Source organism: Leiobunum rupestre, chromosome 5 (assembly GCF_980474605.1).
Source record: "Leiobunum rupestre chromosome 5, qqLeiRupe1.1.hap1, whole genome shotgun sequence".
Lineage (NCBI taxonomy): Eukaryota > Metazoa > Arthropoda > Arachnida > Opiliones > Sclerosomatidae > Leiobunum > Leiobunum rupestre.
This window is the reverse complement of record NC_143388.1, coordinates 51,644,606-51,659,217: the sequence shown is the minus strand read 5'-3', so window position 1 is coordinate 51,659,217 and position 14,612 is coordinate 51,644,606. Positions and strand designations below refer to the sequence as shown.

At 34.7% G+C, this 14,612-nt stretch overlaps 1 protein-coding gene across 1 annotated transcript; it reads left to right on the top strand.

The window, feature by feature from the left end:
• The first annotated feature begins 4,365 nt into the window (after nt 1-4,365).
• LOC149945255 (uncharacterized) lies at nt 4,366-14,358 on the top strand. The gene is made up of 6 exons (XM_090176464.1): nt 4,366-4,398; nt 6,045-6,227; nt 6,289-6,411; nt 12,580-13,360; nt 13,403-13,535; nt 13,902-14,358. Exons 1-6 carry the CDS (start codon nt 4,366-4,368, stop codon nt 14,356-14,358), a joined length of 1,710 nt encoding a protein of 569 aa, XP_090032590.1.
• The last annotated feature ends 254 nt before the right edge of the window (nt 14,359-14,612 follow it).

Below are 14,612 nucleotides of genomic sequence, written 5' to 3'. Positions count from 1 at the left end.
GCAAAAATAAAGAGAAATTATTAAACACGAACACGAATATAATATTTGAAACATATGCATCGTTTAAATGGTAATTATTATTAAAAAAGAAACTAAAAACTCGTTTTATTTATCGCAATCCTATAGTAATTAACTAAGATTCTAAAAATACATATTTTCAAAAGAACATGTATCTTTAGTTATTTTTACTGATAAAACTAAAAATTATCTGAAGAATCATTAAAGTATATTTAAAATGGGTTTAGCAAAGGAAAGGTTTCTTCTGTCTGTGATTACAACCAGTTAAAAAGTGAAAATTGAACCGAAGATTTACCCAATAAACATGTAAGAGGAAAAAGAAAACCTTTACTTGAGTACATTTTATTTTGAATATTTTTTTTTTACATTTGGGTGCAATAAATATAAAAAAAAAAAGATTTATGAGCTCTAATTTATTATTAACTTTTGGAAGGTAAGAAATTGATAAAATAATTAATATTTATCATTTAGAATTTAATCAAATATTTAATATTAACAGATATGTTCTAGATAGCTTTGCTAACGTACCAGGTTTGCGCTGCAAGACTATTGCAGTAATAGGAAACCACAATGGCTCCATCTGCGTTGCGGCTACTTTGCAAATCCAAACACCTCGAAGGGTAATGATCTGGTCGAAATCGGAAGCCGCCATTAAATTCTTGGATTTCCCAAGTTTGATGTGGTTCATGAGTGAAAGGCTCGACGGTAATAGCAGCGTGGTCCTTTGTAGAACCGTCTTTAACCGCTAAGACTTGGTTTTCGAAAGCTGTGACAATTTGATATCCTCCGTCGCAGGATTCTTCGAATTTAAACTTTTGGGATGGCCAACCATGAAAGGCGTAAGTACACCCGTATATCCCATCATTAGTGCAAACTGTCAAAGCTCTAGCACTGGTTTGTACTACCAGATGGTACCATTGGCCTGGTTTTGGATCTGACGTGCCAAATTGTACAGAACTCAAATCTTTTTGCTTCACATCAGAGGGTATAGAAATGTATACGTCATGTACACCATCTGGTGAAGATATATCGAAGGTTAGGAAATTTTCTTCTCCTGAATTTGGGGTGGACACGTCCCATAATTGAAGCTCTGCGGGTGCATTGTTCGTATTATCGAAATGAATCGAAACCTTTTCTTTGAAACTATTTAAAGCAACCGACGATTTTATCCCTAGAGTTACTTGTGACGCTCCAAAAGCTCCGAAATCCGCGTTTTTGAAAAGAAGGAAACTTCTTCTTCCGTCGGACACTTCTCCTTGGTTGGCGAAAGAGTACTTTTTGAAAGCCCAAGTTATTGGCTCGTCATACTTGGATGCCCCTACGACATGTTGAGGCTTTGTCTCGTTAGTAGAGCATTTCACCGCAGCCAAGGACGCGAAGAATAAAATTATCTGAAATTGGAAACATCGCCATTTGAAATAACAAACAAACTGTTTGATGGATTTTATCTATACAATGTTTCCATTGAGTGACGTTATTGGTGTTCCTCGATAACTTTTTTCATTATACGAATAATACGAATTTCTAAAGAGATAAGTTTTCACCTAGGCCTTACAAAGTTTGAAAAGGCATCCCGTCGCATACACCGAATAATTACGGATGGAAATGCAATGCGAGTATGACTACGCATAGCGATGTGAAAATTTAACAGTGCTTAGATATTTTTTGGACAACTCAAATTACGTTTTATGTGTCTAGGAAATAACATTTAAAGTACACGTAAATAGGCACGTGTCTCGTAAATGATTGATATTTTATCTTCTGGATATATGTATATTTTTACTAACTATAAGTAGTAGAAGTGAAAAATATTCCCTAAGATATATCTCCTAAACTAATAGATAGGAAAATATGTTTTAAAAAATTTGTAAATTAGCCTCGTAAATCTAATGATTTCAACCGTCAGGTGGACTAGTTCATTTTGAGTCGTGATGCGGAGTGTGCTTTCACGGATTTATTGGAAAATTGAGGCTTATTTAAAACTTTTCGGAGCCTGTGGAAGGTGCACATTTACGTTTTTGACGTATATTGATATATTGGTCTGTTATTTTAGTTATTAAAATATTTTTCGGTTGAAGCCCAAATATAGATTTTACTATAGCCCTTTATGATAAATTTCCCTTATTAGTTATTTAAAATCTATAAATGAAAATTAACTCACTACACTTCAATCTATATATTACAATTTTGGTATTTTTTATGGGTAATGCGAAAAAATGTTATGAACAATATTGCCCCATATTTTCCGTTACAATTACTTAAAACCCCTCAATAATAATAACACTATGAACTTCATTTTATAAAATTTAAACCCACATATGTATTTTTGTATCTCTAGGAATCTAAAAGAGAAAATACTGTAAGTAAAATAATTTGTAATAATTATATTATTATATATTATTAATATTATTATAATAATAACATTAAAGTGACTGATACGCCTTTTGTCACATTAAGTAACGCTTAGAAACAACCCCTCCCACTTTACTACGTAACGTTATTTGGGAAAGCCCCTTAAAGATGGAAAATAAATTTACTCACAAGCATCTTTTCGGTAAATTGCTAAATATCGAACAAGAATACGTTCCTGGTATGAAAATTAACGATGTGGATCTCGCTTTATATCGACTAAACAAGACAAATAAATCCGGCTTATCCAGGCATCAATGTCCAAAGTGACATTTATTTTCCAGAATAACTATGGTATTTTGTATACAAGTTTATTGAGAAATATGAATGGGTGAACCTGAAGCTATATACGTTATAATCGTAGAAAATTAATGTTCTTATTCTTCGCAGACAAGATACGATCACTTTCACACATGCTAAACCAGTCTAATTTTATTAAATTACTGAAAACACTTCGTGTTTTTCCCAACTGACACGCGATAACCACAAGATTTATGTGCCTGTTATTCCCAATTAGAAGTTCGGCCTTAAATATGTATTAATACGGTGGGATTCAGAAATATTAAAATTTTACCAAAAACCACTTATATTAACTCAAAAAAGTGGGGACTTTTGGAGGGGGCTGCTCGGCTGATGGCGGCTCATCATCGTTGGGGGCTTTTCGCAAGAGGCTGCGCTTGTTTGGCATTTGTCCTCCAGCTATTACCTACACGGCGGTGCCAAACATTAGCAGTAGGCGCGCAGTGATCTATTTGGCGAATCCAAAGGAAATTAATTTCAAAAGAATATAAACTTTTCTACGATGATTATTTCTATTAAATATTAATTTTATTTGCTAATTGAACATTATTAAAAAACTTAAATAAAAATTTATATTTAAAAAATTAAAAAGAAATTTAAATAATTAAAATGTATATTATTATAATAAAAAATCTAAAATATTACATTCATGTTACTTAACAAATAACTAGGACCAATAATAAGTAATATATATGTTTATTTAAATTTATATAATTCATTTATGAAAATTTATCTCTTTAATTTTATTTATCTTTAAATAATTAAAAACCATGTTACGGATAGATTCACATGCAACGATTATTCTTTGCCGTAGGTCATCACTGTTGCGAACCAAGTCTTTGATGTGTCCTCAGGGATAAAAGTCGGGATATCGCGAGAACCACGCAACAGTGACCCCTCGACCAATACAGCTCACAGGAAACGTCGCATCAAGGTGGTGCTGTTCTCAGCTACTATGTGGTGGCGCTCCATCGTGCAATTAACACATGCGCTTCTTGTATTAACCAAACATAAGAGGAAGAATGAAAGTTCCAAATAAATGGTTACTAACAGCACGACTATATTGCTCCACTGGTGGTTAAATATTTGTGAATATTCAGTATAAACCCAAGGAAAACTTGTTGGTCACGTATTATTCGTCATATCTTAACGTTATTGGCTCGCACTTACTCCCCAAAACCTACGGGTATTTTTTCTGAGATCACCATTAAAAATTGTAATTACTTAAATATTGAACGTTTTACGTTCATTTAAGTTCATAAAAAAGTGACGAAGAAGAGTAATTTAAATCTACTTGTAAAAAATTATTTAGGATAGAATTAACAATAAACCAGGGGGGGCATTATCCAAACGCCAGTCATTCTTTTAGACTCTGAACTTTCAGAAACAAAATGATTGATTTTCAAGTATAAAATAACGTGCTGCTTCGAAAAACCAAAATGATACCAGATATAGTGAGTTTCACTAACTCTGAGTACTCGGATATGCATTTGATGTTTGGACAGGCCCACGGTTATCATTAAGAAGCGAGGCGGTTATACCAAGAGCAATTCCCCGATAGACGATTACCATATAAACGCACGTTCGAAGCCGTTGATAGACGTTTACGAGAGCGTGGTCATATTCAACCAGCAAAGGATGCTGGACGTTCCAGAAGACGTCGAAGAACAAGTAATTATTCCTCGCCTTTTAAACTAGCAATTTTCTTATAATCATTTCTTCGTCGCTTTTAATCTACCGAAAATAGTATTTACTTCCATTTATTGCAAAATAAATAAAGAGTCAATAATTAAAAATACGTAGGAGCTTCCCATTTTCGACAATGATCTCTTAAAACGTATACGGCAAGTGGGCAGGCAGTTTGAGGGTCAATCACGTCATAGTGGGGCGAATACTTCATGGTCACCAGTACCCCCCTTAACATCGGCAAAAGGTCCAGTCTCTGAACGAAGCAGACTATCCTTGGCGAGTTGATATTTGCCAGTGGTAGTGGACAGAGTCGCTGAAAAACCACAGTTTCCACCTATAATCCTAAAGACTGATGAAGACTATTTTTTTCGTGACAGAATTATCAATCAGTGCAGTCAAAGAAACCCTCACGCGACAACTGTTAGATCACACCAACCGCAATTTAGCCTTAATGTCTGGTGTTGAATTGTTGGTAATACTTTACTTAGACTCGCGTCTTTCTTCCACCCAGGCTAAATGGTAAGCAGTATTTAAGAAAACCACTTTAATTCAAAATTATGTCATCGGAATCTTCACATATTATCTTAAGCCTCAATAATTTGGTAAATCATTTTTTTTTACGACCAGACCTACATTATAAAAAACTGTAGAAGAAAGTTATGTAGATGATTGTAGTTGCGTTGATCCTTTTGCGGGATTGTGCTGGAAGAATTATCACTACAAATTTGCAGCTGTTGTTTCATAATTAAGCCTTTTATACGCCATCATAATTGTGATGTAACAGTTCAAATTATCAATATCACAGACAGAATATTGCGCAGAGAAAATCAAAAACTAACCCGATAGACTTAAGCTTAGTTTATAAAGAAGTGGGGATATCTGTCTAAAGACAATTTTATAAAAAAAACTTGAATGTCTTTTTCCAAATATCGAAATTCAAATAGTTCAAGTTTTTGATAGCGGATTTGATGATTGGATGGATGATGACTTTAGTGGCGGATAGCCTCCTAATAGAGCAAAACTTAACCTTATTCTAAAGGAAAATGAAAAACCAGTAGAAAAACAATGTGAGGCATCAAATTCAAGTGTTGATTTATCTGAACGGAGAAATTCAGAAAGGTATTTTCAATTAAAGATAAACATACCTCTGGTTGTTTCTAATTTGGCAGTAAATTAATTGTAGTTTGTATAACTTTACTTCATCTCAATTTCAAACTAGTTCTGCGCCACAAAATGTTAGCTTCAATACTGGAAACACTGGAGTACCTTGACCATCATATGTTATCCCAAGATTTCCTGATGCTATTAACAAAATGATTGCCACAAAAAACTCTACCTTTTTTTCTAGAACTTATAAGTCAAAAGTGGTCAGAATATTATACGAAGACATCTCTAGATACTCAGTATATTTATTTCACTACTATAGTAGTGAAATAAATAACACATTTACCCATTTAGGTACCCATCGAGTAAAGAATATATTCATATTGGGGAAGCCTTTATTTCAAAACATCCTTTTATGGGATTTAGAATAAAAGTAAAAAACTGTATAGGATACGTAAGTACTTATAAAGTTACTTAAAATTAGACAACAATAATAATAATTATTTACAATATTTAATAAACAGGAATGTTGGACGGAAACGTTAAAAACCAAATTCAAACATGAGCGTGAAAAAAATGATCAAAATTTGGATTGCATTAACGATTCCAAAGAAAAGTACGCTAATAGAAATCGAAAACTTCCAATAGCAGAGGAAACCACTTGCAGAAATAGTCAACCAGGAAAACTCAAACGAATTAGTCCTATGGTATGAATAAAATATTTTTTATGCAAATGTTTTATAAGCTTATATATTTTTTTAATTATAGCTCATGACAGGAATGGCAGAAGATGCCGAGAGCATTAAAGCTCATTTAAAGGCGTTAAATAGTCAACTAGACAAAGCTAATCTCAACGAAAGTATTGTTGATGAAAAGATGTTAAGAACGGCCGTATATCGCCAAAATTTAGTTTTTTTAACAAAGCATTAGCGAAATTTTGGAAATTTTCCCGTTACTTAAACGAAAAAATATGTTATTTTTATATCATTTTCGAAGTTATTGTTTTGAGTAAAGAAATATTTTATATAGCTTATTAGGGAATTTTACATCTTGTACAACGTCCGACCATCCGCCGAAAAAGTCCTAATTAATCATTTTGGAAGAATTTCAAAAAAGCTTTTAACGTTGATGAAGAGGGGAAAAAATGCTACAAACATTTTGGCTCTTTTAAACCAAAGTGAATTGGTTTCGTCCGAAGACGTTCATAAACGTGAGTCCAGAATCATCCACAAAAAGCATTTATTATACAGAATTGAATTTTTTTATTTAATAGAAATGGAAATAAAAGCAAGCATCCTTCTCCTGCCATGTGTGTTTGGAGAATCTACGAAGAACGTCTTACAACAGGAGTAAAAATTAATATTTGTTATTATTTTAAAGCACAATTTTTTTATATTTTATTCATGCACGCTTTTAGAATTGTATAATATTTAATCTGAAAGCAAATTAAAATGGTTTCGTGAATACGTTATTTAATATATTTTACAAAATCTAGTTAAAAACGGTATAAATATAGTAAATATTCCTTTCTGATTAGTGTTGAACTATTTTAACTAAAGCCAGTCCTATTTAAAGGAAAAGTCCAGGTTGGGTAAAACTTGGGTCTATTTGAAAGATCATGTTTAAATATACTAAAAAATATCAGTCGCAAAATTGTATCTTTTTTAATGACGAGAAATTAATTTTTAAACGAGCGAAATTTACCGCCAAGCGAGCTGCCTTTTTCTTACACTTTCCCTCCGCAGACCGCACGCAGAGCAAGCGCGCACGGGGAACAGAGCGCTGTTAAAGCCTGTTATAGCGCGAACAGCGCGTGATTAAAGTCCTAAAACGTCACCCCGAAACAAAAAATGGCAGATCGCTTGGCGGTAAATTTCGCTCGTTTAAAAATTAATTTCTCGTCATTAAAAAAAATTCAATTTTACGACTGATATTTTAGAGTTTATTTAAACATTATCTTTCAAATAGACCCAAGTTTTACCAAACCTGGACTTTTCCTTTAATATATAAATAAATAGTCTTATTAGATCTTCCGTAATGTGAGCAACACGTATTATTGTTACTAAATATGTTTTAGTGTAATATATTGGAATTTAAATAACTAACTCTTTGTATGAATTATCTCTCTTTAGACATCTGAAGCAGCAACCCCAATAATGTGTTTCGAAAATACAGTTTTTTTACATCATTAGTCGAAGTTCAGAAAAATTTGAAGTTTCATCTTTGGAGCATCAAATAACAACTATTGCCGGCTTTTATGCTTTTCAACTACAGTACCCCAAGGGCCTTAAAAAGACTTTTGAGTATTTACAGAAGATCGTCTTTAGAATTAGTCCCGATAAGGTATCGATACCAGTAGTAAACATGGTAAATCGTTTTTCTTAAAGGGAGAAGATAAAAAATGTCATAAAAGAATACTGTTTATTTAGTTTCAAATGTTAATCTATGGTCTTAAAGGGAGAAAATAGAAAATGTTAAAAATAATACTGAATATTAAGGTTAAAATTCTATAAATAAATAACAAAGTAGAAAACCTGTATATATATACTTCTAAAATTTCAGCATAATTAGCAACAATTACTTTTAACAAGGGGAAAAGTAGTAAAGTGAGGCTGATTTAGTGCTTAATTGGACGACTTATATTCTAAAATTGAGCTAGTACTCTACTGAACTTAGATAATAATTACGGCTCAATTGGACGACTTTTATTCCAAAATTGGGCTAGTACTCTACCGATATAAGATAATAATTACGTCTCAATTGGACGACTTTTATTCCACAATCGGACTAGTATTCTACCGAAATAAGATAATAATTACGGCTCAATTTGACGAGTTTAGTTCTCAAATTGGGCTAGTACTCAACCGATATAATATAATAATTACAGTTCAATATGACGAGTTTTTTTTTCAACAATCGGACTAGTATTCTTCCGAAATAAGATAATAATAATATAAAAAGGTGAGTTTTACGAAGTGAGAAACATGAGCCGTTGAGTATTATTTTAACACATATTTAGTTTTGGGATTGTATACGTAGTTAAAAGTAATATTGTTTTAGGGTTAGTAATTGAAAATATTTCAAAGAACCACTCCTGACTATACATATAAATTATTATTTTTTCTTTAAATTGTGAATTCCGCCTAAGATTCAGTGAAAAATGAACTGGTCACAGCCGAGGCTGCCCCCTAAGACGGTTAAATTGAACCTACCCCACATTATAGATGATATAAAATGAAGCTTTTGCAAGTGTTGTAACTTTTGTGAGCTTGGTATTACAAAAGGTAAAAATAAAATTCGGAAGCATTTATTGTATCACTTGTTTCTTAATGTATTTTCCAAGCTAACCAAAATGGTGGATTACAAAAAAAACAATACTGAAGGGGTTTTTTTCTAGGTATTTATAGTTTAGGTTTAGTTTTCAGTTACAACCAACATTACAGGCGACACTAAAAAGTTCAATGCCACTATTTAACACGCAATTATTTTCAATTTAATATTTTATCAATTTACTACTCAAAATTAAGGGTTGAAAAATATATACATAAGTTAACAAATGCCATGTACCTCTTAACTTGATTTTGCGACTGATATGAACGCCTATAGCGACTGCTTCCAGAGCTAGATCCTTTATTCTTAAAGATTCTGATTTAGAAAATATTCGAGCATTATTTGTCACACATCGTTAAATACATAGTAATACTTTCTAAAAGATTTAAACCAGTTTTGTGTGATATCAAAAATATAAAATTTCAAAAGTGTTGAATTTCAAGAAAATAGTTATTGATTTATCAAGTAAAAACAAGGAAAGTATCCTTTTTTAAGAGCTTATTTTAAAGCTCTTTTATAGAGCTATCTAATAGTGTATTTATACTTCATGTTTGCAATCGCCCACATGACCCTTTAACCCCTCGAATGAGACCCCCCAAATATAAAAATGTACATTTTGACATCCAATAACCTGGTATCAATTCTAGTTAGGACTGTGTAAACTCCACCTTTGAATGGTCCTTGCCAAAATGTGTAAGATTGCGTTTTTAGTTAAAATAAAATATATTTATAAAAAGTTATTTAACTTAAAGCGAAGGGGTACTGAAATCGAGGTATGATATACCAAAAAATGTGGGGTTTTGGTTTAACTGTGTTTATTCTAAAACTTCTCAATATTTTCAGCTAACACCTTGGATATCACCGTTTTTTAGACAGATCTATCTGTGTATAAAATTTAAAATAAATTGATCGACCCATGGTGACATGATTGGTTGAAATCGTATGGAATGACCCGCTAGTATTCTACCATACTTAGATAATAATCCAGCTTAACGGCTTATTATTTTAAGACAATTGTACGAAGTGTCAGCCATTGTTGTCTGCATTTTCGTTTAATTCTGGTTGTCAATTTAACCAAAATTGGTCAGCTAGCATTCCCAAATTAGACGGCTAATGTACCAAAAGAGTATAAAACCTCGTGCATTTGGGTCCAAATATGTTATCAATTTAAGAATATGTTCTGTTAAATTTTGGCTAACTAATACGCCACAACTGGACAACTATTTTTTCATAAATGGTTAAGTATTTTTACAAAATTATACTAAATTTGCAACACAATTGCACAAATGTAAGGCTTTATTTGTCAATATTTTCCACCTACTTTGCAACTAAAATTGTTAAATTTTGGAAATTTATCTCACTAATACTAGATGAATATACCATCAAAATTGTTCAATATATTTCCAACAAAGGTCGAATATCCATCCAAAATTGTAATATGATTTTTAGTAACAATGTAAGTCCAAATTTGGAGGCGTAAAAATAGGCCAGAATTGAACTAAACAGGGGGCATTCTCAGAGTCAACGCTTTGGAAGCTATTTCGTCCAATTTTGGACAAATTGTTCTAAGAGTGTACTTTGAGGTGAAATGTCAACCGAACTACGCGAGATGGCTAGTACGATTTGAAGACAACTTGATCAAAATGGAAGAAATGCACCCTGGGATCACAAATCCGTTTGAAAATGGAACGCTCTTAATTCGTCTAACTAGCAAAGACTTTCTCGGGTCAGCTATCGACCTGACGTTCAGTGCCGGCCTTAGGCACGTGCCACACGTGCAACCGCACGCTAGCCAGAGCCTCGCGCTAGCCAGAGGTCAACGTTAGTGGTCTTCTAGTTTTCCCTCTTCCCTCTTGCCGCTTGGCCGAGGGGCTGATCACTCCGCGTAATCGGTGTACAGAGCCGTACCTTTGACTGTACTAATGGGACTACGCGTAATCTTTGAAGTCCCTGCCTTTGGCAGTGGTAATCTAAGCGTAGTCCGGTGTACAGACTTTCTAAGAGTGGTTAGCCCCTCGCGCTTGGCAGCCAAAATTATGGTTTCGTTTACCTCGAGTATCTCATTTTCTAAGCCGATAAAAGTACAACAGTGTGTCAGAATTTATAGACCGGTGTACCTAGTAACAAAGACTATACCACCGGAGGCCTATCATCATAGTGCCCTAGGCCAGGGTCCACCTAGCCCAGACAGGTGACAAATCCAGCATGGGTGGCAGAACCCTACTACTGATGGTCTCACCTTTGACGCAAGCCACTCAACCCAGCAGAAGGTGCAGCAAAGGGTGGACCAATCCCCACTTCGCACACAGCAGTTGGATTTAGAATGGATGCTCTAGCAACTCCAACCGACACCCTACCTACGTAGGTAAGGAGCCAAGCCCTTTGGAGAGAGCTCCTAAAGGGGAACGACGAGCACACAGCAGCCCAAGTAACCCGGCAAAGCTGGCACCGGAGATCCCGGTGGGCCCCAAAAGGCCGGGAAACAGGACCGCCGTGCCCGCCTATGGAGGCCCGCCACCCCACAGCAGGCTACCAAATCCGCCGAGGCGGCCAGCTTGCCTGGGCCCTCTCCGTGAGCCTGAACCGAAGTTCAGTATCCAGCCCAAACCTGACCGAAGTCGGAGGTGGAGATAGGACCATTTGATCAGAGCTAACATCTCCCAGTGCGCCACCGCCCTTATGGGTTACAAGAGCCGGACCCCGACTCCCCGGTAAAGCCACCAGTTATTGCACACTCTAACCCATTTAGGGCCGATAAAAGTACAACAAGCAATTTCAAACTATAACAATAACCATCGCATAAATAATCAAATAACATACATAGTGACATTCAGTAGCCTAGCCGCCCACACGATTGACGAAACCGAATCGGTCGTGCATTTTTTGTTACAGCGAGATACATGACGACGGCATTATCGTCATATTAAGCATGGACTGTAGTTCAATGGGGGTTTTTTAATTTCATTGCTGTAGTATCGTTCAATTATTTTTTCTTCTTCATGTATCCTGCTTTATCACAAAAAGTAGTAAGGGAGTGCTCTTTATTTCTAAAACCATATTACACAATTTCTGTACTTTTGACTCCAACTTCGCGGCCTTCAATATATTTCAGGTCGAGCCCTAGCGCACCCGGGTTTATCCGTACACACGCATATGAACTAAAACGTGCTTTGAGTATTGTCAAAATAAAAATGTGTGTTTTCGTCGTTTCGTGTATCTGCTATATCCACCATTGTATATTCGTAACGATTTCTAATTAAAATTTACCCGGCTTAATCCCGTTTCAATGGACGGATTTTGAAATGACGTTTTAGCGCGAGACACTACAGGTACATGTCTTGGGCACACAGCCTTCTTTGCGTGCTTTTTTGACCATAACATGTAGAGGTATTTTCACGCGCAAAATGAATTTTAAAAGCCGTCAATTTAGAACAGTATTTACGCTTTTCCGAAAATCGTTCTGCTAGAAAAAATACCTTGCCATGACTTACTATTGATTCTTTCGGCTGAATAATTATAATACAATATAATATAATTATAATATTAGTATTTTTATTGAAATACTTTAAGTATTACACAACGTGCCAGGTAAAAAAGGTAAGCTAGCTTCGTACAAAATGTGGCTTCGTCTTCAAGTTTTAAAATATTGGACGTAACGTAGTCTCCCATTGCAATGGTTGGTGGGTATATTCAATTAGTAATGACTCTCTGTTCTGTTTCTGCTGCAAGTCGTTTTCAAACCGTGATATTAAACTTACAAGTACCGGATATAATGATTGGCGTCATTTATCTCAATACTTATGTGAACATGACAGCGCTTCTGATCATATTCAGAGCTTACAGAAATGGAAAACTTTGGCTGTGGCATTAAATAAAGAGTCTACACTAGATGATCATCATCAACGAATTATAGACATTGAAAAACGACATTGGCGATCTGTTATGGAGCGTTTGTTTGCTATTGTCCAGACCTTGGCAGAAAGGTCATTGGCATTTCGGGGGCAGTCGGATAAATTATTTTCACCACATAACGGAAATGTTTTGGCGCTAGTAGAGTTGATCAGCAAGTTTGATCCGGTTATTTCAGAACACGTACGCCGTATGCAAAACAAAGAAGCAATGGATCATTACTTGGGGAAAAGAATTCAGAATGAAATAATTGATTCGTTAGCTAACGCGATTCTAAAAAAGATCGTGTCAAACGTAAAAGATTCAAAATATTTTGCAGTTATAATGGATTGTACGCCCGATTTGAGCCACAAAGAACAACTTTCCATATTCCTACGATGTGTGATAATTCAAAACGACTCTGTTGCAATTAAAGAACATTTTTTGGGCTATTTACATATTACCGACAGCACTGGACTGGGACTTGCTAACGTTTTCCTTGATTTTCTTAAAACTATGAGTTTGGACATTGAAAACTGTCGTGGTCAGTCCTATGACAACGGATACAATATGCGAGGGCAGTACAAAGGCGTTCAAGTTAGGTTAAAGGAAATCAACAATCGTGCTTTTTTTGTTTGAATAAAATGCAATAAAGTACTCAAAGAAAACCTGATTCACGTTCAAAAAGCACTTCAGGACGTTGCTGATAGTAGTAATGACAGTGTTGCTGTTTCTGAGGCAACAAGTCTTGCTAAGGAAATTTCTTCATTTCAGTTTATTCTATCAACGATTATATGGTATAAAATATTGTTCGAAATTAATAAAGTTCAAAATCCATCAATGATCGTAAGTGAAGTCACCAAATTAATTTCCGCAACAAAATTGTTTCTGCAAGATATGCGTTGTGATTCATCATTTGATTATATTATTGCAGAGGCTAAAGTCGTAGCGTCCACACTAAACACAACTAATACATTTCCTGATAAACGAATTCGCCGAAAACGTAGACAATTCGATTATGAGGCTGCAGACGTGCCTCTTAGTGGAGAACAGCAATTGAAAATCGAATTTTTTTATGTTTTAATTGATGTGGCCGTTAAATCCCTTTAGGAACGTTTCCAACTTTTGAAAACATTTTGTGATATCTTTGGTTTCCTGTGCAGCACTAAGCAGATGGAACAATTTAAAGACGAAGAATTTAAAATATCCTGTGATAAGTTAGAGCTTGCTTTAACAGATTCTGCCACCAATGAAGCTGATATTACTGCGGATGAGTTATATTCAGAAATTAAAACTCTTATTAGAATGCGATCAGCCAAAAATTCAATGAAAGCTTTAGAACTTGTGCAATATATACATAAAAATTCGTTGACTGAAATTTTCCCAAATCTGATGGTAGCTCTTCGAATTATGCTAACACTGCCTGTTTCAGTTGCTAGTGCAGAAAGAAGCTTTTCTAAGCTTAAGCTGAACAAAACTTACCTTCGAACCACCATGACTCAAGAAAAACTATCCGGATTAGCAATGATTTCAATTGAAAATGAAATAAGTCATTCGTTAGATTTTTCAACCTTAATTGACGATTTTACCGCCAGAAAAGTGAGAAAGATTGCATTTTAGTTGTATTTGTATACTTCAATATAAATAAAAATGCATACTGATAAAAAGTGTTAATAATTAATAGAATAAAACGTCATTTAACGAAACTATTTAAAAAATGCGCCAAAAATATTGGCCAAAACTAAGGCCTCGCAAGGTGACTTTGCATGTGGCCTCGCAAAGCGTAAGGCCGGCACTGCCCAACGGCGAATAGTATAAGAGGTTCTGAAATGTTTGCAGTGGCTCCCCAAGGTGTAATTGCTTCTAATTACCTG